Below are 26,691 nucleotides of genomic sequence, written 5' to 3'. Positions count from 1 at the left end.
CCCTGTAGAGATACACACCCGAGCGGCGAACATGCATTTTCAAAACTCTAAGTATATTTTTTTATTACACGAAGCACGTATTCTGATCGTATAATGATCATAAAGGAGGAAACTCTAAGCATCTTCCAAACCCACTTTAAATTATAGTATTATTCATACTCCAAAAGATACAAGTGAAGTTCCTGGAGCATTTTACGATTAATATAAACTAGCCAATATCCAAGCTCAAAATATATAAGTGAAGAGCACGAAGCATTCTACAAAACCATACTCAAACGATTTAAGTGAAGCACAAGGAGCAATTTTATAAGATCATACTTAAAAGATATAAGTGAAGCACATGAAGAATTCTATAAATCAATGAAGAGCTAGCTCATACTAGCATGATTCTTAAAGAAAAATACAAACACAAAGGACACAAATCATGTGAACAAAACAAAAACCGAGGTATACCGATATTTGTTGAAGAAGAAAGATGGGATGCCAACCGGGGCATCCCCAAGCTTAGATGCTTGAGTATCCTTTGAAATATTTACTTGGGGTGCCTTGGGCATCCCCAAGCTTGAACTCTTGTCTCTCTTTATTCTTCTCACATTGGTAACTCCTCGTTCTTCAAACACTTCATTCACAAAAACTTGAACAAAAACTTGTGAGATCCGTTAGTGTAATAAAGCAAACTACCACTTTAAGGTACTGTAATTAACTCATTCTTTGTTTATATTGGTGTTAAACCTACTGTATTGCAACTTCTCTATGGTTCATACCCTACATACTAGCCATAGATGCATCAAAATAAGCAAACAATACACGAAAAACAGAATCTGTCAAGAACAGGACAGTCTGTAGTAATATGGAAGTTTAGTAAACTTATGTAACTCAAACAATTATGAAATAAATTTGAAAATTTGAACAATTTGTACAGAAGTAATGCGCAAAAAGTTTCAGACCCATTTGACTTTCCAGTAAAAAATGTAAATTCAAGCACTACAGCCAAAGTTTCTGTTTTTGTTCTGCACGTAGTAAGCAAGCAATCTTATCATCCTAAAACCAAAGCTTGGCACAATAATTTTATAATACAAAGGATATATACAAGGGGATAATTATTTACAGAGAAACTTCCATGAAAAATTCTACATTGTTTCCGTGAGCATGAACACAAGTGCTCAAGTTCGACCCTCACTTTCAATGCATAACTTTCCAATCACTTCTCCTTTTGAAAAAACCTTTTTAGGCATGAGAGGCAAGTAATTCTTTTTGGTGTTTTCATTCTTCTTAAAAAAATTGTATGTTTCACCCACAACAAAACAGAAACAAAAAAGTAAAAACAAAATCTACTAAGTGAAGAAAGCAAACAAGCACACACAAAAATATCAACCCCACGCTATTGCTCCCCAGCAACGGCGCCAGAAAAGAGCATGATAATCCCCAAGTGCAGCGAATCATCGTAGCAACTCCCAAAGGTGGAAGTGATAAGTACGGAGTGTCGAACCAACAAAGAGCTAAAGGTATGATCAATATTCTCTCAAGCCCTATATGCCACTGATACGACTCTACGTGCACCGAACGTTTGCTTCCAACTAGAAACAAGAAATAAAGTTGTGTTGCGGGTATAAAGAGGATAACTTTGTATGATATCGGAGAGATAAAATATAAAAGTAGGTGCTGTTATCATAAAGTTAGAATATATTACTAAATAATATAGATAGCGAGTGTGGAATAATGGTGGATCGGTGTGCGGAAATGTCCTAAGCAATTGTTAACAAGATCGATAGTCGTCATTGCAATTTCATATGAGGGAGAGGCATAAACTAACATACTTTTCCTACTTGGATCATATTCTCTTATGATTGTAACTCTAGCAAGCATCCGCAAATACTAAAGATTCATTAAGGTAAAACCCAACCATAGCATTAAAGCATCAAGTCCTCTTTTATCCCATACGCGACAACCCCCTTACTCGGGTTTATGTTTCCGTCACTCAAGCAACCCACTATAAGTGAATCATGCACGTATTGCAACACCCTACAGCAGGAATCCCTCACGCTTGCGCGACACGGAGGGCACCGTAGGATAGCACCAATAATAAAACATACAACTCGTACCAATCTAGATCATCAATCAACTCAAGGACAAAAGATATCTACTCAAAACATCATAGGATGGCAACACATCATTGGATCATAATATGTAGCATAAAGCACCATGTTCAAGTAGGGATTACAGCGGGGTGTGGGAGAGTGGACCGCGTAAAAGAGATGAGGATGGTGATGATGATGGTGACATTGATGAAGACGATCACCGCGGCGATGATTCCCCACCCGATAGCACTCCGGTGCCACCAAGAGAGAGGAGGAGAGGTTCTCCCCCTTGTGCTTCCTCCTTCATGGCTTTCCCCCTCTGGTCCTTGGCCTTCATGGTGATGATGGCCCCTCCGAGATCCTCCTCCATGGCCTCCGGTGATGATGGCCCCCTCCGGCAGGGTGCCGGAGAGGGCCTAGATTGATTTCTCGTGGCTACAGAGGCTTGCGGCGGCGGAACATCCGATCTAGGTTAATTCCCAAAGGTTTCTGTATTTATAGGAATATTTGGCATTGGTTTCACGTCAGGGGGGTCTCCGAGCTGTCCACAAGATAGGGGGGTGCGCCCCCCACTCTCGTGGGCAGCTCGGGACTCTTCTAGCCCAACTCCGATGCTCCGTGGTCTTTTTTGGTCCATAAAAAATCCTCAAAAATTGGCACGTCATTTGGACTCCATTTAGTATCCCTTTTCTGTAAAACACAAAAATAAGGAGAAAACAGAAACTGGCACTGGGCTCTAGGTTAATAGGTCAGTCCCAAAAATCACATAAAATGACATATAAATGCATATAAATCATCATAGAAGGATAATATAATAGCACGAATACTTCATAAATTATAGATACATTGGAGACGTGTCAGTCACCAATCGGGACCAAAGGCCCCCCTGCCTGGGCTAGCCGGAGCGGCCACGTGGAGGCCCATTTGTCCCGGTTCTTGTAAGAACCGGGACTAAAGGCCAAGGGCATTAGTAACGACCTTTTAGTCTCGATTCCTAAACCGGGATAGAAGGCCCTTAGGAACCGGGACAAACGGCCCTTTTTCTACTAGTGTATTATGTGTTATGATCCGTTAACCCCGAAGTGACAATAATCAGGATACTTACCGGTGATGACCGTAGTTTGAGGAGTTCATGTATTCACTAAGTGTTAATGCTTTCGTCTGGTACTCTATTAAAAGGAGGCCATAATATCCCTTAGTTTCCATTAGGACCCCGCTGCCATGGGAGGGTAGGACAAAAGATGTCATGCAAGTTCTTTTCAATAAGCATGTATGACTATATTCTGAATACATGCCTACATTACATTGATGAACTGGAACTAGTTCTGTGTCACCCTATGTTATAACTATTACATGAGGAATCACATCCGACATAGTTATCCATCACTGATCCAATGCCTACGAGCTTTTCACATATTGTGCTTTGCTTAGTTACTTTGTCGTTGCCACTGTTACAATTACTACAAAACTGCTACTGTTACTTTTGCTACTGTTACCGTTACTTTCATACTAGTTTGCTACTAAATACTTTGTTGCAGATACTAAGTTATCCAGGTGTGGTTGAATTGACAACGCAACTGCTAATACTTGAGAATATTCTTTGGCTCCCCTTGTGTCGAATCAATAAATTTGGGTTGAATACTCTACCCTCGAAAACTGTTGCGATCCCCCATACTTGCGGGTTATCAATGACCCAGCCAAGATAAGGCGGATGTGCTTCTGTACAAAAGCACATATGACTATTATGCTTCACTATTTTTTGACAAGAACAAGATCTTCCCGCATCTCTATATTCCTCATGTGGATATGGAGTCCACTCCCTGCTTCAGGCCTATATTGGATGTACTACATGATGCTGGGTTACTTAGCTTCTGATTTGATGTCTATGACTAGAATGAAGAGCTAATTCTTTTCGTCTACACCACCATGCATTTCTCTGGAAACGCTGATGACACTGCAACATGGGCTCTGGACTGGATGAGTGAAGACACTCATTATAATGCACTTGTTGATGAACTTCTTCGTGCTCTACCAGTTAATCCACCCCATGAATAAGCCAAGAAGATCTATGAAGAACCTGGGCAGCCACATCATCTGATGCAAGTTCTTATGAAGCCATTGACTGAAGGAAAAGCTCCAAGGACAACCTTCCTAGTGAAGGATTTGCTATATGTGCCAAGAACAGTATATCACATTCTAGCCAAGACCATCATCCCTATCAAAGGTCACAACTCCAACACTGGAGAAGTTGTTGAAGTCATGAATAATCTGTTCTTTCACATCATACATGGTACTCCAATCAAAATCCATGATTTCTTCATGAGGACATTGGTCATAGTGGCCCAGTCACCTTTTGATCTGAAGTCGTATGCTCCATGGATCATGATATTCATCAGATCCCGGTCTTCGATTCATTACAAGGTTGATTGTTGGAATCATCTCAACTATCTGCCACAAGTTGAAGTTCTTCAAAGCACCATCCATTACTAGAAAAAAGGTTGTTAGTGGCGCACCTATTTTTGCTATTAATGGCACACTATAGGTGCACCACTATTACCACGCCACTAATAACAAATACTAATGGTGCACCTCTGGTGCGCCATTAGTATTTCAGGTAACAGTGGCACACCTTCTAGTGCGCCATTACTATTGCTACAGGTGCGCCACTGGTAAAAAGTTTTTTTGATTTTTTTTATTTTTTTATTTTGAAGGCGGGAAAATAGTAGTGGCGCACCGTCTAACCCCCACCGTGCGCCATTGCTATTTTTGAATTTTGAATTTGGATCTGGATCTAGATCTGGCTCATTTTTGGCTTGTTTTTTTGCTCGTTTTTTTGCTTGATTTTTTTTTCTAATTTCGTTCTCGACCTGGATCTGGTACGTTCTTTGTGTCGGGGGAGCTCCACATGTGTCCGGAAGTAGAGGAGGAGGGAGGAGAGACCGTGAGGAGGAGAGGAGGGAGGAGAGACTGTGAGGAGGAGAGGAAGGTTGCCGGAGAGGAGGAGGAGGTCGCCGGAGAGGAGGAGGAGGACCGTGAGCAGGAGAGGAAGGAGGAGCACCGTGAGGAGGAGAGGATGGAGGAGCACCGTGAGAAGGAGAGGAGGGAGGAGGAGGTCACCAGAGTAGGAGCGCCGTGAGGAGGAGAGGAGGGAGGAGGAGGTCACCGCAGGAGGAGCACCGTGAGGAGGAGGAGGTCGCCGGAGAGGAGGAGGAGATGGAGTGGAGGAGAGGAGGAGGAGATGGAGTGGGGGAAAGTAGGAGAGGAGGAGGAGATGGAGTGGAGGAGAGGAGGAGAGGAGGAGATGGAGTGGAGGAGAGGAGGCTGGCCGGCCCTTTTCTACTTCTGGCCAACTTAGCAGTGGCGCACTGTGCACTGGTGTGCCATTGCTATCTTTTTGAATTCTGAAGGCGGGAAAATAGTAGTGGCGCACTATTAACTGGTGCGCCATTGCTATTTTTATTATTTTTATTTCTTTTGTTTTTTTGCCTCCGGATCTTAAAAGCATTGTAATTTTTTTTCTGTTAGGTTTTTGGGATTCTAGAAATCTTCAACGGTGGTTTCCTCGGTTGAATTCGGATGTAACTTTTCAAGTAGATGATTTTTCATATAAAAAACCTTTTGATCTGAGTTCGTATGCAAAAGTTATGCCCATTTTACTAAATTTCAGAGAGATTTTGCAAATAAATTCGAAATTCATATTTGTAAATTTTCCCAACAACTAGACCACATATCACATGGGAAACTTATTTTCTTTTTTTTGACATTTCCATCATTTTCTTTTATTTTTTTAAAAACTGAAAAGGCGGTCCAACCGGGGGGTGCATTTGGTGCAATTTTTGGTCAAAGTTAGTAATGGCGCACCGTGGGTGTGGTACGCCATTACTAGTTAAAACTAGTAATGGCGCACAATCCCCAGGTGCGCCATTACTAGTTTTGAAAAAAAATGTTAGTAGTGGCGCACCGAGGGTGTGGTGCGCCATTACTAGTTAAAACTAGTGATGGTGCACTATCCCCTGGTGCGCCATTACTAGTTTTGAAAAAAATATTGTTAGTAGTGGCGCAACGTGGATGTGGTGCGCCATTAGTATTTAGAGTTTAATGGTGTACCTATATATGGTGCGCCACTGCTATATAGCAGTGGCGCACCACATATGTGGTGCGCCATTAATGTTCATATTAAGTATAGCCGTTTTTCTAGTAGTGATCTCTTCAGTTCCTGGCAAGGGCAAGGCTATAATTGATGAAGGATTTTGTCCCCTTGATGGACAATTTCGTCAGCCTGTCTCTAATTCCATGTGTGATGAAGCAACCAGCTAGGACACAACTGCAAAAGCTTTAAGACCATCTCCTTCACCAGAAGCACCACGAGTCACGACTGACCGTGAACTCCTCATAATCTGCACCAAAAAGTTAACAAGAATCACAGATGGGTTAAGCGCCAGTTTCCTGCAATTCAAGCCAACATGTTGGCGCATAACTCTGTGTGCAAGAACCATTACTATGCCCACGAGATCTTTGGCAGAACATGGGCCATACTCTCACATCTCAAGACAGATGAATAAATTGTTGCAATGGATTTCTAGATGAACTTTGATTGGGCCGATCCACCCAGGAAGAAGTTCAAGAAAACTCAAGTTCTTCCTCTCATCCCGAGCTCAGAGTCTTCATTATGCACTACTGATGAAAATGAAGTTATTGAAGACATTGTTGGTGGCCCCTCTGCTTCACACGACCTCAATAACGCTGACGCTCCTTCGAGTTTGTCATGATGACATTCTTCAAGGGCGTTAGTTCTCAGTTTCGTCTCCTTTTGGTCATTTGATGACAAAGGGGGAGAAGTCTGAGTTAGTATTCAAGCGGGTCATTATATGGGATGTTTTTCCTGAGTTACAACTCTTGAACTTCATTTGATTCATTCTTTGATACGTTGTAACTTAATAACTATTGGTGCTCAGACTCTTTTGCTACATTTTATATGCATGCTCTGACCCTTAAATATATCTGCTCATACATGCACAATTTTGTTAGACACCAGTTTTCATCATGCATCCAAATTCTTCAAGTATCTTAATGATCATGCATGATTGGATTCCAAGATATAGGGGGAGATCTCTACAATTTCAACCTGCCATGTGCATTTGCAATCCAAAACAAATTCTTCATATGCACATCTTTAGGGGGAGTTCCTCAATATCTTGTAACCAATTTCTTCATACTCAGTATTTACACTTAAATTATTTACTCCCGTTGAAAACCTAACCAATTTGTCATCAATCACCAAAATGTTGTAAGTGCATCAAGTGCCCCTTAGTTGTTTCGGAGTATTGAAGACAAATAGGTTGAGGGACTAGTGTGTTTGTGAGTGTATACAAGAGATATAGTCCCTAAAGATTTGGTTTAACACATGGAAGACGACACTTAAAAATGGATGTATTCAAATGAAGAATTTGGTGATGAAATTGGTACGGCCTTTGAAGTAATTGATGTGAAGACAAGCTTGAAGACCTTTGTTTTCGTAGTTTCTCTCTTCTTATTTTGAGTCATAGGAAAAACAGTATTGTTAAAGGGGGTCTAGGTGAATCATAGTTCATATTTCGAAAGTGATGCTCAAACCTATACACACACAAGCCGCTTCGTTTGAAGTCTTTGGAAATCTCCGGAACAGCTGACGCATTTGCTAGCGACAGTGACGATGTTCATCTGGCCACTAACGAATTTGATCAGGTTGAGGAGTTAGGAGTTCGCCAGTACGATCTGCTAAAATTGAGGAAATTGAGTTCCTCGGCGAATTTGAGAGTTCAAATTCCAACCATTGCTGCATCATGGGCCAGCTGTCAAGTGGATCCTTATCCTGACAACAGTCATATAGAAGAAGGCATTTATGACAATTCATGTCGGGTTGCCCTGGCTATAAATAGCTGCCCCCACAACCACTTGTTGGTTTCTACTCAGAGAGAACATGACACTTGTCATTTGAGAGCAACTCATCCTCTAACGACTTTGAGAGAATCCTAAGTGAGGAAAAACCCAGAGCCAAAGTGATTGAGCATCACTAAAGAGATTGATCTGTGTGATCCGATGCCTTTTACCTTCGAACACTGTCATTCTTCCAGACGGTTAGGCGTCATGTTCTAAGCACCCAAGAATCATTGTGGTGTGCCGGTGAACAATTCTATGAAGGTTTTGGAAGTCTACCTTGAAGACTTACCACGAGTTATTGGCCGAGATCTAAGTGACCTTAGCTCAAGAGGAATACAGTGAGGACTATGTGTCCTCTAGGTTCATCTCAGCCGCCTCAACTAGATGTACAATTGATACAACAACTGAAATTGGTCTACCAAATCGTATGTCTTACCGAGCCAACCTGGTTTCAAATTCCTCACACTTCCCTTAAGTTATTCCGCTGCTGGAGAATTTCTGATCTACTTTCTGAAGAACTTGAACTGAAGAATTTCATCCTGTTGTATTTTATTTCTTCAGTTCATCTTCCTCATGCTTGTATGACTATATGATTGCATGTTCTTCACTTGTATGTATCTTGTATGCATGCTTTTCATTTCTGTGATGACATAGTTCCATTGCATTTCTGTTTCTCCACTCCGATCTTCGTCAAATTCATCAGAGTTTGACAAATTTCTAAAGATCTCCCATTCACCCCACCTCTAGGAGTAAACCTGTGCTTTCAGAATTATTTCGAGAAAATATGAAGATTTGGAACCGAAGATGGGCGAGAGGGGACCCACCAGGGCTCCACGCGGCCACCCCATGTGGTTGGGTCCTAAGGCGTGCCACCTGGCCGTGTGGGCCCTCACGGGTCCTCTCTAGATGCCCTTTTCCCATAAATTCACAATTAACCTAAAAAAATCATAGAAAGTACCTGAGCCTTTCCGCCGCCATCTGCGATGCGGAACTGAGGTGGAGCACTTTTCGCTCTGGCAGAGCGATTCTCATGACGAAACTTGCCTCTAGGAGGGGAAATCAAAGCCATCGTCATCAGCAACACATCATTCAGATCATCATATTCATCAACATCTTCACCAACACTATCTCATCTCCAATCCCTATTTCATATCTTTGTTTAATCTTTGTATCAAACCTCAGATTGATTGATGGGAGTACTTTTATGTGTTGATTACATCTTATAGTTGATGCACCTGAGATTTATTGGTGAAAGATTGTAATGTTCGGATTGTTTATCATATATTTATACCCACTGATCATGATTCATATGATGTCTTGTGAGTAGATCTATTAGTTCTTGTGGATATGGGAGAAGTCTTGTTTCTAGTAATCATGTGAGTTGATTACCGTTTAATGTTTTGATGATATGTTGTGTTGTCCTTCCTCTAGTGGTGTTATGTGAATTTTGACTACATGGCACTTCACCATCTTTGTACCTAGGGGAATAGATTGTGGAATTAGTTTGTAGATGATTGGTTGCGGGAGCGATAGAAACCCAATCCCCAGTTTATGAATTGCTCCGTAAGGGGATGTTTTGGATCCTATGGTTTAATACTATGGTTAGATTTATCTTAATTGCTTCTCTTGTATTTGTGGATGCTTACATGGAGGATATAATCATAATTAGGTATGTTTTCAAGTAAGCATAGTACCTTAGCTCCGGTGCACCCACACAACACTTAATGAACTTAATTATGATTGCAAATTTGCTGCAAAATGTTGTTGTGTTTATTTATGGACGATGGCGAGGAAGAAAACGGTTGAACAATGATCCATAGGCCTAGATATATGAACGGAGTTATAAAATATCTAAGGAAACACAAGAATATGCTATCCTTATGTCTCAATGCTTGGGACGATCTATTTTAAACCAAAACACCATGGCATGACTGGACTATCATCAGGGAACACAAAAACATCCTTCCGTGAGTATGGTGTTACATAAATTTGAAGGCATGACATGAGGAGAAGTCCTCGCCGCACAAAGAACTGAAGTTAAAAGACATACAAGGCAAGGGTGCGCGATAAATGGATCATGGTGGAATGAGTGTTCCGAGATGCTACGGCTGAACTCCGTCTCCATGATGTATCACTATTTTTTTTAACCAGATGATACAATACAGGAAAATAAATAAAGCCGAGTATGAAATATAGTCGGCGAAGCCTCAAATAAACTCGGGTTACCGCTGTCAGCTTCATTTGGACTGGTTTATGCCGTGTAAGCTGAGTGTCGTTTCACGGGTACTCAGAATGTCACTCAACTTACGTACGTGGTTATAAGCTGACTTAAATTAACGTAGATACATGGCAATGACTTGGGCTACTTTCTCCTATTGCGTAAAATTTATCCGGTAGCAAATTCACTTTCATCAGAATTTCAGGCATGTAGATAGATACAGTGTGGACACATCGCAATCCAATTATGCAACAAATACAAGTGCAAAAATTCTATCTTTTGGCCAAAATGAAAACCGAAATCTATGTAGTTAAGTGGAATTCAGCGATTTCGGTTACGGCTGAAATATTTCTGAAATCGAAATTGAAAACCAGTAAAGCGCAGTCAGTTACTCCCTCCGTCCGAAAATACTTGTCATTAAAATGAATGTATTTAGATATATTTTAATTTTAGATATATCAATTTTCATTCATTTATGCGACAAGTATTTCCGGTCAAAGAGGTACTTAGTATTGGTCTTGCTGTTTGGGCGGACCCCACTGTTCGTTACTCCCTGTATGCTGTAGCAAGAAAGCAAATACAGGCAGAGGAGAGTGGCCAAAGCCAAGCTCAGTGGTTGGTGTGATGGCTTCCATCCCGTACAATCCTCGCCGTCGGCAGACGGAGTCCTCCGCCTGGCCCGACCTCCCACCGGAGCTCCTGGAGAAGGTCTTCCGCTCGCTCGACCCGCTCGGCCGCGTTGCCGTCCGGCTCGTCTGTACCTCGTGGCGCTCCTGCGCGCGAGCCGCTCCGGCCCCATTCCCGGCGCCCTTCGAGGCCCCACTTCTCCTCCTCCGCCGCCCAGGATCCGGCGGCGAACTTGCCATCTTCAGCCTCAGGCGCCGCGAGATCCTTCCCTTCGCCCTCCCGGCCGGCCGGTGCTGCGGGCAGATCGGCGGCTGGCTCGCGATGGCCTCGGCGGGGACCGCGCCGTCGCGCTCTGCAACGTCTTCTCCGGCGAGTCCGTCTCCTGGCCCGGGCCCTCGCGTTCCCGGTCGCCAACGTCGTGCTCTCAGCACCGCCCACCTCCCCCGGCTGGGTGGCCGCCCAGCTCAGCTGCTCGGGCCGCACGGTCGAGCTCGTTCGGCCGGACAGCGTCATGTCCGTCTATGTCAGGACCACGATCGACGCCGCCGGCTCGGGGCACGGAGGTTTCCAGGACGTGGCGTTCTGGCGCGGCCGGCTGTGCGCTCTGGCCGACGACGGTGCGGTGCTCGCCTACCGCGTCAACCTGTGCGCGCGCCTGGCGGCGGTGTGCGAGCTGCGCGGGGAGGAGGTCGGGCACCAGCTGTACAACTGGGAGCGGCGGCGCGTGTACCTGGTGGAGTCGGATGGGGAGCTCCTCCTGGTGGCGAGGAAAGTAGTGCAGGGCATAAGGCGGTGTTCATGCTGGCCGAGGTATTCGGTTGGGGTGGAGGTGCGGCGGTTCCTGCCGGCGCGGCGTGAGTGGGAGGCGGCGACGGAGCTTCCCGGCGGGAAGGCGCTGTTTGTGGGGACGGCTGCCTCGGTGGCGGTGTCGTCGTCGGCATCGCCGGGGATCCGGAAGAACTGCGTGTACTTCGCGCAGGGGGACGAGGGGACAACGGCGCGGCATGCCATCGGCGTGTACTCGCTTGGCGACCGGGAGACGACGGTGCTAGGCATCGCCGGCGGGCACTTCGTCGACATCGAGCCCGTCTGGATTTCCCCGTCGGTCGCCTGATCTGAACCCCCGCCTGCGTGCCACGGCATGTCTGTGTGAATAAGCTTTATTCATGCGTGTGATCTCTTTCCTGCATTGTCATTCAAAAAAGAGTGCTAGTTGATGTATCTAAAAATGTTTCTTACTCCCCCTCAAAAAAAGTGTTTCTTAAAAAAGAGTGATATGTTTATTAAACAATAATTATAGGTACCTCGAGCAATTAAGAAAAATAATTGAGAAATTTCAACTAAAAGCATGAACATATATGGTGTAGATAAATCACTAATCACATCCTAAAAATAGGAAATTCAGAAGTTTAGTGCCACACGTGTGGGCGTTAGGAATGCTGCCCACACATTTTGTGTGATATATAAGAGGAACAACCCACACACCTACGTGTGGGCAAAACAACTAATGCCCACACACCTCTTTTTTTCCCTCACGGTCCCTCTCACACACGTGCGTGTGGGCGAAGTAGATAACGCCCACACGCCCCGTATGTCAGGCCTCGTACCTCGTGGAGCCGCACGCCACGCATGACAGTCACCGCACGCCCGCAGTTGTCATGGTCCAGACCCTCGTCCATGTTCGTTCAACTGCAGTTGCCATGTCACTGAACTACCGTTGCCATGTCGGACAACTGCAGTTGCCATGGTTGCTCAACTGCAGTTGCCATGTATGGTCTGACCTACTGTAGTTGCCATGGTTTCAAAACTTTAGGAGTTGCCACATACTAACACTAGGCAGTTGAGAGAGTTGCCATGTGCTCACAAGCATGCTAGGGCAGTTGCCATGTAAAAAGGAAGAGTTGTCATCTGCTTACGTGCACGTTAGGGCAGTTGCCATGTACCATGCAAAAACCCATGACAACTCGGTGAAGAGAGAGTTGCCATCTGCTTACGTGCACACTAGGCAGTTGTTGTGTACCGTGCAAAACACATGGCAACTCGGGTAAAAGGAGAGTTGCCACCTGCTTATAAAGCACACTAGGGCAGTTGCCATGTGTGCTGCAAAACATATGGCAACTAGCAGCTTGGGTGTGGGAAGGAGACGGGCGTGTGGGCGAGATGACAAATGCCACACACTAGCCCTTATGCGTGCGTGGAAAGTGGCGTGTGGGCGAACTGTTGAACGCCCACACACTAGCCCCTCCCGTGTGGTGAAACGGTTGTGTGGACGACCGGGTAAACGCTCACACACCAGGTCAGTCCTACGTGACACTAAAAACATGCCAAGATTCATGCGCTCACGAACCGACGCGGATCCACGCGTGTGGATGTGCCCACACTTGTGAACGTTAACATTTCCGAAGATTTTAGGCGATGATATTATCCGTTTTATATAAGGACTCCACTACGGCGCAGTCAAAGCTCGGTGCGACCCACGTCAACATGCATCGTCGTGTCGCAAGCACATGTGTGGCCTGCCAATTGCATGTGGTGGAAGGCCTGCTGCTCTATAAATCTAGCCAGCCTTCATTTGTTAGTTATTGTTAGAGCAACTCTAGCAGATCCTGCAAAACGTCCGATCCGTAAAAATTCTGGCGAGTATGCGGGTTCGGTCTAATTTTTCAGTCAGAACAGAGCGTGCGCGAGGCGGCGGAGCGCCGGCACCACGCCGAGGAGCTCGAAGCCCTCGAGTGGCGGCAGGCAGTTGCCGACAACGTCGCCACCAAAGAGAATGCTGAGGAGTGGCGCCGCATCCGCGCGGAGCGGGCGGCGAAGTACATCGACCTGTGCAGCTCCGGCGAGGAGGATTGAGCATCGCTCGGCCTCCACGGTGTCGTCCATTTTGACGCGACCTCACCGTCGTCAGATCCGACCCCCTCTACTACTAGTTAACGTAGCATGTAGTATGATCTATGCTTAATTTGTTGATCATGTAGTATGTATGAACTCTGTAATATGTGATGTGATGAACTATGTTTGTGCAATTTCTTCTGTGAAAGTGTTTTTTTTTCTAAATTATGCAGGTTTAGATACGGTATCTGACCGGTCGTGCATGTTTTCCATCCGCAAACGCGATCTTCGTGAAACCGCAAACGCGTTTTGCGGGTCGAATTTTCACGGGGTCTGCTAGAGTTGCTCTAGGACTACATTTTATTCTTTTCTACTTCCTCCTTCCAAAATAAGTGTCTCAACTTTGTACTAAAGCTGAGACATTTATTTGTGTGTGTGTGTGTCTATATATATATATATATATATATATATATATATATATATATATATATATATATATATATATGACGCAACTGGTAATATATATTGTTGAACGAAAATTTAGAGGGTCACGCTCAAGATGACAACATGCACAGGAAAAAAAATCCTATACAACTGGGTCGCATGGATCTAAACTGGAGACCCTCTTCCCTAAGTGACACCTGGCAAACCTGATCGTTGGCGCCCTACCCGCGGCCCGGCCACTCGATGCCCACCACATATGGTCGTGCGCATGCTCGCCGCTGTCGGACCTAACTCCCTAGCTCGTGGCGCTCCATGTCTGTCGGGTTTGTCAGCGATAAAGCTCGCGGAACAAGCCCAATTGCTTGTCCCCGCCGGCCACGGTCATGCTCCTCATCGGCACCATTGACGCATTGCTCAGACTGCAAGCACCCGTCGGTTGTGGCCAAGCTTCTCGCCGCCGTTGTGTGATTCTTTTGCTTCTCGGCTTGCCTGCACTGGACGACGGTAGGTTTCCTTGTGAATCTGAAGAATGACATTTATTTTTCTACTATAATAATAATTTCGGTTTGCCAAGTGTCACGTGAAGAAGAGGGTCTCCAGCTTGGGTCAGTACGACCCAGTCGTATAGAATTTTTATCCACATGCACACTACCGAGCGGATAGTGGATAACTTACCTAAACACGTGCCCATCACTCCAAATTCTACCCATGCCCAATACCCAAACCCGACCATGGGTACGACATGACATCCATCCTGTTAGGTTACGGGCACCCATGGAGACCCCAAACCTGTGAGCAACCAGTGACACGACATAAATGTTAGCAGCAAACTTTTTTTTTTCTTTTTGCAATGACATTGCTCAAACTTTGAAGTGCCTCCAATAGTATTGTGTGGACTCGCACATGGCATGTAATTTCTCTTGCAACCACACGATGATAGGACGCTCAATTTGCATAAAAGGTGGAAATGAAGTATTGATCTCATAATCCATACTGTCCAGAGCCTCTTTGATTTGCAGGATTAAAACATATATTACTTTTCCCCCTAAATTAATTTGTACTACTACATATCATGTGAAATTTAGCATCCACACAAATTAATCTCTTGGAAAAATTCCTTTTGTATTCCGGTCATCCAATCAAACAAACTAAATCCGTTAAAATTCCAATGAAATGACATTGCAGTCCTAAAAAATATATCCTATTCCCGTGTTCTTAGAATTCCCCGAATCAAAAATGCCGGCAGTGTCCTCAAATACAATATGTCATAGGTAAACAAGAGGAAGATAAACTAATTTAAGGTGGGTTTAAAGCTAGGGCAAAAGTTCACGTATGAGTGATTTACAAACCTCTTTGGTCCTAAAGATTGTTATAGAAATTTGGAGGATTAGGACATTTAGGATGTTTTAGATAGGAGTTGTTTAATTTGTAGGATTAAATTGCGTTAAAAGTTTTCTACTCATCAGAATACATTTTGTAGGAATTTTCTATGGCTTCGAAAGCGTTTGCAAAAAGTGAAAACTTTATCTTTGGTATATACTAAATTAATTAACCTAGCCCGTCGAATTCAGGTGATCATCGTGTTACAGCTCTTTTTTTTCGTTTTCCTGACAGCGAATCGAGTTGGCTCTCTCGTGGGGTCGAGGTCAATCGTGACAACGCGTGAAACTGAAACGATGCTCAAATGAGCACAGGCGACACGAATTACAGAGGCCAGGCGTGGCATAGGTAAGCCAAGTAAGGCATGGCTGCTCTACAGGTTTGTCTTGTTTGGTCAATTACATGCATGCGCGATTCCTGCACCTGTACCAGCATATCGTACGTGTGCATGCATGGCCGCTACACAGTGCAGTTCTTCCCCACATGCATGGCCTTGTCAGTTCACTGCCACTTCCTCTGACCAAAAGACATGGTTGCATGCATGCCAAAAGCAAAGCAACACATGTGTGTACACAGTACCGATCTGATTCAGAGACGGCAGGAGAGAGAGGGGGGAGGTGAGAGAGAAAGGAAGAGAGAGAGAGAGGGAGAGGGAGAGTGAGAGTGAGAGAGAGAGGAAGAGCAAGAGGCAGAGTGAGAGAGAAAGGAATAGAGAAAGAGATGTGAATACATGTAGAAAATGGTTAGTTGCACCAGGAAAGTGCTTGAGTTATCATTACGGCATCTCCAGCCGTTGGCCCCCCAAGGGGCGTCTAAAAGCGCCGCTTGGGGGCGAGCCGGCGACACAGTCGACGCTGGTGGCGGTTTTGCGTCCAGTCGTCGCCCCCAGCCCGCCCCCAGGCGCCGAAATTGGCCCACTTTGCAGCCCAATTTCGGCGAATAAACGGCTCATATGGGCGAGAATAGGCCCATATTCAGCGTGGTTTCGGCGTTCAATTATCAACACACACATATTTCATCACAGAAAAATCAAATACTTCAACAAAATACTACAACAACAAATAGTTCAATACAAATTATATAGTTCAACAAATAAAAACTCGTATTTCATCACGCGGCGTCCCCCTTGTGCCTCCATAGGTGCTCAATCAGATCTTTCTGCAGTTGATGATGCACCTGTGGGTCTCGGATCTCCTGACGCATACTGAGATAGGCAGTCCAAGTTGCCGGTAGCTGGTGATCAACTTCGGCTAGAGGACCCTGCCTGTAGTATGGTTCAGTGTCAAACACTGGGTCTTCTTGCTCGCTCTCGATGATCATGTTGTGCAAGATGACACAGCAAATCATGATCTCCCACATTTGATCTTTCGACCAGGTCTGAGCGGGGTACCGAATAACAGCGAATCGAGATTGGAGCACACCAAATGCCCGCTCGACATCCTTCCTGCAAGCCTCCTGAACCTTCGCAAACCAGGTGTTCTTGCCTCCTGCCACAGGGTTTGAGATCGTCTTCACAAATGTCGACCATCTCGGATAGATGCCGTCAGCTAGATAGTACCCGCCGTTAATGCTAGAATGGGCGTGTACCCGCCGTTAAACCGCGCCTCCGCGCCCGGAAACGGCGGCCGGAAACGCCCAGCTGCTGCGGGAGGGGCTGCCGCGGCGAAGCGCTGCTATTTTCCGGCGGGGAATGGCTATCTAGTGGAGTAGGCCGGCGGCCGTCGCCGGGATATAGCTAGTGGTGGCCGAGGGCGCGGGGGTGCGAGGCGAGTCGGGGGAAGAAAACCTTGACTTTTCCCCTGTCGGTGTGGGCCAGGCGTGCTTTTCCCTAGCGCCGGAGCCCCCAACGGCTCCCCAGTGCGCCGGGTTCGGCCTGTGACCGCCGGGCGGAAAAAATGTCCGAACCGGCGATTTTCGGCGTCCTGGGGGCGCGACTGGGCCGTTTTTTCGGCGCCGGCGCCGAAAAAGTGGCCTGGGGGGGCCTGCTGGGGACGCGGCTGGAGATGCCCTTAGAGTTCATTACGTGCAATGTTGTAGTTAAATGCAGATTAGACTCATGCCAATACTACTTTGGAGTTGAGTGCAAAGGGTTATTATCATGCAATCAAACATGAAACATCACAGAATAATGAATAATTCATACTATCATGTACTCCCTCCGTCCCATAATATAAGAGTGTTTTCACGGGGACAGAGGGAGTACTAGTACATATAATCATAATATTAGTAACTTAGAAAAACATATTTTTAGTTTTGAAAAAAATGTTCAAAGAATCCATGCATGTAGAGTACACCTGCATGACAGCTTTGGTAGAACACGCAAATCATTTTTGGCATTTGCTTTACTATGTGTGTATATATTGTACACGCTTGGTTTTTTTTTCCATAATTTTTTTGTAATTTATAGATATGATCTTCACCATGTTCATGTATCTTATCATATGGTTCATCAAACAGCACCTCTGTAGCAAAATTTCGTATATAATGAAAACTAGCTACAAAATTTATTTCAAATTGAATCAAAGAGGGAGTTAAAGTTAGAGCGCACGCTAGGAAAATGAACAATGTAAACTGTAAAAAAGGACTTGTATTGTCACATCGCCAACCGTTGACGCGCACTTTACTCGTTTCTGTCCACTTTAGATAGATCTTGCAACCTGGGGTCTACCACAGATCTGCATGCCGGCCGCTAGGCACAACAGCGTCACTGTACATGCATGTACATATGTCTATGAGGATTGTCTCTGTCGTCTCCTCAATCCTCATCATGCGGGATGCATTCGCACGCAGCAACCCAAAAGAAAAGAGCAAGACTGGCTCCTCGACATAGCTGGGTAGTTACAAGCCAAGTTTTCAACTCACGGGTTATTTATGTCTTAACTTTTCATTGGCTCTAAAGGGTGCATAGGAAGTCAAAGCACATCTCAAAAGCCGGCCGACACTCAAAAGCATTTGAGATGTATGGGCGGTTCACTAGGTAAAAATATATATTTAAATCTCTAATTTTTTTTGAACTCAAAGCACATAACATGCATCTAGAAAGCCGAGCATAGCCGACACTCGGCGCACTAGACTATTTGAGATGTACTGGGGTTCACTAGGTAAAAGAAAACAGGATTTAGAAGTTCTTTTTTTAAGTGGGACATATAGATGATATGAACCATCCTACAAGATTCCCAGTAAGTTCTGATTTTAAATGGGACATATAGATGATGCGCATATGTACCATCCTACAAAATTCCCAGTCTTAATTAGATTCACAAATTGATAGGCAGCAAGACAAACCAGATCGTGAATAGTGCCACATTCAATATTAAACTGAACAGTAACTCAAAACTGAATTGAATAGTATCATAATGGTACTATCCACATCAGATTTGTCTTTTGCTTCTTGAGTTATGTAATTGAATTTGGACCTTAAATTTTGTAACGTGGTATGTACATATTGTATGAGTGTTGTCGAATTTTCTTGAGATTTTGCAATCCATATCAAATTTGAAACATAGGGCTTAGTACACTAGTACACCTCGAGGTGCTATATGTCCTCGCCGACCCTCGACAAAAAGATGTCATTGCTATTTCTCTCTTGAGAACTGAAAAGCTTATATATACTATTAATTTATGGATGAGATTTTGAGCGAGAAGGACAACAAATATCATTATGTTTAAACAGTTGAAAATAAATATACAAGGCACATGATATTTAATAATAGGATTTTTATCATTTATGCCACTAGTTGTGTCCCACTACTCAGTTTTGCCATTAAAAGTTGTAATTGCTCAAAAATGTCATTGTTTCGTGAGATGCTTGCTCAGAAATGTCAGCATTTGATAACTGTACACATATCTATGATGGATTCGACTCTGTCGTCTTCTCATGCAGGATGCATTTGCACGCAACAACCCCAAAAAGAAAAGAGCAAGCAATGGCTCCCTAAATTGTTGTACACTACAAGCCAAGTTTGTAGCTTAAGGATTATTCATCCCTAATTTTTTATTGTCGCGAAAATGCATAGGAATTCAAAGCATGGAAAATGCATCTCTAAAGCCGGTCTACACTCAGCGCACTAAACCATTTGAGATGTACTCGCGGTTCACTAGGTAAAAATCAATATCTAGAAGTTCTGAATTTTAAAATTGGGATATATAATTAAATGATGCATATGTATCATCCTACAAGATCCCGAGTCCTAATTAGATTCAGGAATTGATACACAACAAGACAAAACAGACCATAAACAGTATCACATTCAAAACTGTATTGAATATTTTCATAATGATACTATTCAAAACAGAATTTTGTTTTCTTTGTTTCTCGAGTTATGTATTGGCAACATATTACATACATAGTGTATGGGTGTTGTTGAATTTCCATGCATAGACCCAAAATAAATAAATAAAACAAGGAATGGCTCCATCGAGATCGCGGAATAATGCAAGACCAGTTTTCAGCTCAAGGATTATTTATCTCCAACTTTTCATTGCCTCTACAAAATGCTTGAGAAATCAAAGCACATATCATGCATCTTGAAAGTTGGCCAACACTCCGAGCACCAGAACATTTGAGATGTATTGGCGGTTCACTAGGTTAAGATTCATATGTAAAACTTCTGATTTAAATAAATCGGAACATATAAATGATGCATATGTACATGTACCATCCTACAAGATTCCAAGTCTTATTTCGATTCACAAATTCATACACAACCAGACAAGACATGCAGTGTATAGTATCATATTTAAAACTGAGCTGAATAGTATCTAATGGTACTATTCACATAAAAAATTATTTTTGTAGTTCTTAATTACGAATTGAATTTGCATTTTTTTCTAGCATGGTATCATATATATATATACCTAAATAGTCAATCCCTACTAACTCAATTATCTTGACATGCAACTATGCAAAATCATCATGCCATCATGCATGCCCCACTAAATTTAATTCTCTGAACATGCAACTATGCAAACTCACTACGCCACTATGCATGTGACTTAGCATGCATCATGCATGTTACTTATAATAAATAAATTTTCTACAACTATACGGTAATCAAATATATTAAACTACATGTGCTTGAGTTTTAATTCTCATATTGTAATAAGAATACTAAAGTTTCATACCACCAAATCTCATAGAAATTACTGCATCCAATTGCTGCTGCAACGCACGTGTATCTTCTCTAGTATACATAATGTATGTGTGTGTGTTTGTATTTCCTTGAAAATTTTCAATCCATAGTAAATTTGAAACAAAAGGCTTAGTACAATGGCACGCCTTGAGGTGCTAGTGCACCCTATATGCCCCCACTGACACTCGAGACAATGATGTCATTACTATTTCTCTCTTCAAAACTGACCCTTAGATTATTAATTTATGAGTGAGATTTTGTACATGAAGCTCGACAAGTATCATTGCGGTTTAATAGTTGACCAATAAATATACAAGGAAATTATATTTAATAATAATATAGGTAAATTTGCCAGCATTTGATACTAGACTGAGTTTAAGTGGTTAACCAATGTCGTTTACCTTCTTTTAGTTTCGTTTGAGTGCAAAATTATATTTTGCTAGCAACGACGGCATCTTGCTCCAATGGTGGCTAGCTTACATACTTCACCATATGATGTTTTCGAAGGAATAAGACACTATTTGACTCATACATGCATATAATAAGTGAGATCATCACTTGATAGAGTTAATTAATTAATTATATTCCTAAGGAATTTTTTTACAACACCGTGCTAAGATGTACAAATAGGAAAATGAGATTATGACCATATTAGTGCACACTCTAAAGTTGAGTGTTATTATTATTATTATTAAAATACATGCACACTTTACAATTATAGAAATCAAACCATACATAATGGTACAAGGATTTTAACTACATGAACAATTTTATGCATTCAGTAAAACTTGAAAAATTTGAATATCAGTATTTTCTACTGATTTAAAATAATATGATAAGATAGAATATATTATTAGAGTAAAATAACTAGAAGAACTGAATGGAATTAAAAGGGCAGTCAGGCCAACATACATCCTCCCAAAATTTAGGCCACTCAACCATTTCACTTCGGATCATGAATATATGCACACAGTTCTAGAACCTAAGCCTTTTTTCATCTTGTTGTAAGCTAGATCCGCCATGAAGAAATAATTACTACTCCCTAGGTCCCAAAATAACTGACTTGGTGTTAGTTGGGACAGAGGGAGTAGCATCCACAACATCAAATGTGTATTACTAGATCTACTTAAATAGTACTCATTCCGTTTCTAAATGTTAGACATTTTAGAGAATTCGATACAGATTACATACAGATGTATACAAACACATTTTAGTGTGTAGATTCACCCATTTTGCTCCGTATGTAATCTATATTGAAATCTCTAAAGAATATATATTTAGGAACGGAGGAAGTGGTTGCTATACATTTGTAATACTATTGATTAATAATATGGAAACTTTGTTAGCGATAGGAGTAGGCATGACACATGTAGATATTTCTCATGATTAATTACCTCATAAAATATACGTATATGTACACTCTTAGTTTTATCATCATATATTGGCGGAAACAAATATATTAGTTATCCTGTTGTACAAATAAAGGAAAAAAACCCGTGCATTTTAAGATATGTATGATCTTCTTAGTCGAGCATGCATATATGTATCACAGCCGCCCTGATCGATTGATTAGCTAGAAGCATCGTGATTAGAATTTGTGCCACTCGTAGTTACTACTTACCCCCCTGGATCCGTAGACGTTTGCACTTGTCATCATCGGATTATTATCAGTCTCCAATTCCTCCAGCTCTGCAAAGACCTCGTCAGGCTGGATGCCTTCAAACAACAGGCCACCACCATCTCCGGCGGTGGCCGTGCTATCCGGCATCTTGCAACTGACGGGCAGCTGGTCGCCGCAGATCGGATTGATCTGCTCGACGTGGAAACTGTTGCTGGAGGACGAGCTCGCGGCATTATCAGCGGAGCTACTGCTGCTGATCTTCTGCTGCTTCTTGGCAGCGGCGTGCGTGTGAGCACGAGCGTATCCAGCAAGGACGTTGCGCTGCATAGGCCATGGGTGGTTGTGCTCCGCCGTGTAGGTGATAACCAGCATGTTGGGGTCGCTGCGGCTGCGCTCCACCTGCTTCCGGGCTAGGCACCCCTTGGAGCTGCTGCATCTGTAGTAACCCCTGCATGCAGGCACCAAAAATATCCCATCGTCATTGTATATTTATTAACACGTATTCGTTATTTTTTTCCTTTACTTAAGAATTGTTATTTCTAAGTGGCTCAAGTTAATTACACAGCATAATCCTTCAGGTGCAAACTGTCCTTTTTGTGTGTGTTACCGACAAAAAAAGACAAGTTTTTTGTTTAAATTTAATTTGGTGTGGTCGATCGCGTGCAGGTGACAGATGCACAATTTCACAGCTATTAGCTAAGGCAAAAATGTGCAACTACCCAGATAAAGAAATCAACAGCTAGAAATACATAGCCACACAATTGAGTAATTCACCAGCCAAAAGGGAGACATGAATACATACAAATATAGTTAATTGTCTGTGTGAGTCTAGAATGATTGTGTTTCGGTTATTTAGTTAATTACCCCTGCAGTTTAGACGTTTTGGACATGTCTTAGTTCAAACATTGAAATGTTAATCAAAAATATTGTTTTAAATATTTGGGTAATTGTTTTTATAAAATGATGCAAGAACTATTTTAGAATGTTATCATCCTGTGCTTAGAGCCAATTGCATAATGAAACAACTCATGAACTGACCAATATTTGAATACAAAAGATGCCTCTTGTTGAATTATATGAAACAAATTATTGATTTTGAGAACAGAATGTCAATGATGGCGTATAAACTGACTAAAAAAGTCAATGATTTCTAAGTTTGACCAAGCAGATATACAAAAATATGAAGATAAACAATACCAAATCAATATCATTATATCCACCCTTAGATATATTTTCCTAATGTACTTATTCAATATTATAGTTGTTAATAGTTTTTTCCATATATTTGATCAAACTTAGGAATAGTTGAATTTTTGATAGAATTTATAAATCAACTATTTGGGACACGGGGAGGGGGGGGGGGAGGGGGGGTGTTATAAGATTGAATCTAATTGACAAAATAAATATTTAGCCTGGAGGTAACCTTATTTTCTTTGTACATACTTGTTGGGTTTGGACAAAGAGCCAAACCTGTGTGTTCCAGCTAAATAGCACCAATCTCAATTTTCCATTTATATTCTAGAACTTATTTTAGAGATACGGCAGGAAAATCAACACAGCGAAGAACGAGAAGCAATCAGGGGACACGAGATTTTACGTGGAAAACCCCTCCAACACGAAGGGAAAAAAACCACGGGCGCCATATCGGGGGAGGTTACGAATGCCGGGGATTACAACTAATCAACTTATCCCATGCGGCGGCTTACAAAGGATATATATAACCCATGTGACCTCAGTCAAAATTGATCTGTACCGCTTCAGCCCAAGCCTACCATTGACAGGCCGCGCTCCGCTCGCTCGTCAGAAGTTAGCCTTTCTTTTTATACTTGAATTTGAATCACAACATAACAACTTATATTATTGATAAATGATTTCCCTGGTTGATATGTTTTGCATTTAAATCTGCGACAAGACCCACCTCCCACAAAAGTCAAAATTATACTCACGCCCTATGTCACACTTCCGCACACTCTATTGCTCCGTCTCGTTGGCTCTCTAACCGGACGGCTAGGAAGTAGTGTCCAACATGTTACACCATTTTGAACTTTCCCTCACACTCTTGTTGTAACCCCAACCCATCTTAAGAGTAACCCCAACCCTACCCACTACATAACCCCCCCCCCTCCCCGCCCCGCTCTAAACTTGCAGTTCCACCCTCGCCTTAGTGAAGAAACTGACAAGGTGCCAAGAGGGTGTAGCATTGCGTGCTTCTCTCCGCCGCAGCTTTCACCTTGTTCACCATATCATAGTCGATCGATCCATGTATCCCACCGGCCCAAATCATCCTCATGTTCCTTAACATCCCTTTCCTAACATTGAAACACTGCAAGAAACACTAACGATGAGTAAACGCAACAAACACCAGTTTAATAGTGTGTTTTCCGTCCAAATCCACAAGGAAGATGCTGAGATGTCGCTGTTTTTCCTTTGGTCAAATCATAGATTTCCATGTCGATCAAATGTGGAAAAGTTGGAGAAATTTGAGTTGACAGCAAAACAGTAAGCTCGTTCAAATTTATATGACCAGACCAGTCGACCTAATTGGAACAACCTACTGAAAAAACTAAACGAGAATAACTAATGTGAGGCATGTACTTATTCGCATACAGTACCAAACTAAGACATCAGATGTTAATTATAAACTTCAACTGGATCATGAAAACAATAGTACCTTGGATAAGGAGAGCCCTTGATGGGTTTCTGGCCATACTTCCTCCATGCCCATAGATCAGATGGAATCACCTCCCCTCCCCCTCCTGCCCGGTTGCTCATCACCGGCGGCGCCGGGATGCACACCACCTTCCTCACATCGTTCTTTCTGCAGTATGGTATATGCGTGCAAGCCATGCCGCAATAACTTAATGTGGTGAATGGCAGAGCAGTTAGAGCTTTTGAAGAACAATTAAACATGTCCCCACAAAAAACATCTTCCAATAAACATCATGAAAGGAATAAAGAAGCCTAATTTAATTTGAAAGGGGAGAAACATGCAGCTATCCATGCATCAAATATCAGGAATTCAAAACTATGAACTGTTGAGTTAACTCATGGTAGCAGAAACAGAATGACAATTTCACAGATGTGAAGTATTTAATTGTTCTTTCAATCTACTGAAAAATGATGCTGAAATGAACCAATGGAAATGCATAGAAAGAACTAAAGATTAGATAGAATAGAACCACAGAAAATTACATAGGTACATGCATGAACTAATGCAATTGTAAGGGAAGGGGGGAAATGTATTAAAAAAGGAGCAAATGACAAATAAAATACTGAAGCAACAAAGAATAGGACAGATCAAGTCTCTCCGCTAGGAAAGAAATTAGGATGGATGGAAGGGGAATTAATTAGGAGTTAATAACCTGGTGATCATCTGATGATGAGGAGCCGGTGGTGGTGGTGGTGGTGGTGGCGAGATCCTCATGGGGTCGTCGCTGTCGGCGGCGGCGCAGCACGCATGCTCAGAGATCTGGAAAGCCAGCAGTTGCTGGTGCTGGTGCTGCTGCTGCTGCGGCAGCCCATATCCACCAGCCGCCGCCAGAAGGTACGGGTCGACCACAACGGTTGACGGCGGGGCCTCAAAGGTAACCTGGCCGCCGCCGCCGCCGCAGGCGACGTTCGCAGGCCGCCGTTGTCTCTCCTCCTCGTAGGGGATCATGACGCGAGCTGCCGCAGAAGGGGGAGGTGGTGGTGGTGCTTGGCGACGGGCTCCGGCGGAGTAGGGCATTGAGTTGGCACGGGCCACGACATCGGCGAGGTCGCCTTCCCGCGCTGCAGTGGCGGCGGCGTTGGCCTGCTCCTCCATATCCATAGTGGTCTTGTGCTCTCTGCTGTATCTTTTCTTGTTTATACTATTACCAGCCTAGTCTTTGCTACTCCTAGCTTAGCCACACACACACACGCAGCCAGCTTGCAGGAGCTGTACACACACACACACACACACACACACACACACACACTCACACTGTCCTCCTCTCTCTAAAACTCTCTCTCTATCTCTGATTCATGAGCTATATCTAGGTAGCTAGGTGACAATGGAGCACAATTTGGCAGGGCTGTGGTGCAAGCGGATAAGTGCGCGTGTGTCTTTTCATGGACTAACCACATGAGGAGATACGCGATCTGATGGCTGGCTATGAGTCTAGTCTACGTATGGTGAGCGTGAGGCGGACCGGTCGGATGTGTAGGACGAAATAAGCGACCTGCATTTATTTTGAGCTCAGGACACTGTTGGCGCCAACTGTGAGCAGCTTATTGCACCACAGAACAGAGGTCAGGACATTACGGCACTCCCTCCATCCGTCTCTCTGCAAGGACTACTGCCTTTGCCCCCCTTATTTAGAGAGAGGAAAACGACAACGGGACAGGGACATGGTGGCACTTATGAGAGAGAGAGAGAGAGAGAGAGAGAGAGAGAGAGAGAGAGAGGAGTAGGGCTTG

The 26,691-nt window shown here is 43.4% G+C and overlaps 1 protein-coding gene and 1 pseudogene across 2 annotated transcripts; one reads left to right on the top strand and one right to left on the bottom strand.

Annotated features, from left to right (window-relative positions):
* Positions 1–10,813: 10,813 nt before the first annotated feature.
* Positions 10,814–12,075, top strand: LOC119306854 (annotated as a pseudogene).
* A 9,981-nt stretch (positions 12,076–22,056) lies between these two features.
* LOC119312969 (probable WRKY transcription factor 14) lies at positions 22,057–26,205 on the bottom strand. Of its 2 annotated transcripts, none has more exons than XM_037588768.1 (3): positions 25,614–26,205; positions 24,923–25,108; positions 22,057–22,699 (listed from the first exon to the last, which is right to left on the bottom strand). In XM_037588768.1, exons 1-3 carry the CDS (start codon positions 26,060–26,062, stop codon positions 22,219–22,221), a joined length of 1,116 nt encoding a protein of 371 aa, XP_037444665.1. In that variant the 5' UTR covers positions 26,063–26,205; the 3' UTR covers positions 22,057–22,218. The 2 variants fall into 2 exon arrangements, with proteins under 2 accessions (XP_037444665.1, XP_037444666.1); XM_037588769.1 differs by having other exon boundaries at positions 24,923–25,069.
* Positions 26,206–26,691: the final 486 nt, after the last annotated feature.

This window comes from Triticum dicoccoides, chromosome 5B (assembly GCF_002162155.2).
Source record: "Triticum dicoccoides isolate Atlit2015 ecotype Zavitan chromosome 5B, WEW_v2.0, whole genome shotgun sequence".
In the NCBI taxonomy this organism is placed as follows: Eukaryota; Viridiplantae; Streptophyta; class Magnoliopsida; order Poales; family Poaceae; genus Triticum; species Triticum dicoccoides.
Note: the sequence above shows the minus strand (reverse complement) of the source record. Positions and strands in the feature narration are given on the sequence as shown.

Excerpts from the sequence above, each read along its gene's own strand:
- LOC119312969 (XM_037588768.1), bottom strand. The coding sequence starts at position 26,062 with ATGGATATGGAGGAGCAGGCCAACGCCGCCGCCACTGCAGCGCGGGAA. Across the intron at positions 25,109-25,613 it reads CATCATCAGATGATCACCAG|TTATTGCGGCATGGCTTGCA; the intron begins GTTATTAACTCC and ends CACCACATTAAG. Across the intron at positions 22,700-24,922 it reads AAGGGCTCTCCTTATCCAAG|GGGTTACTACAGATGCAGCA; the intron begins GTACTATTGTTT and ends GCCTGCATGCAG.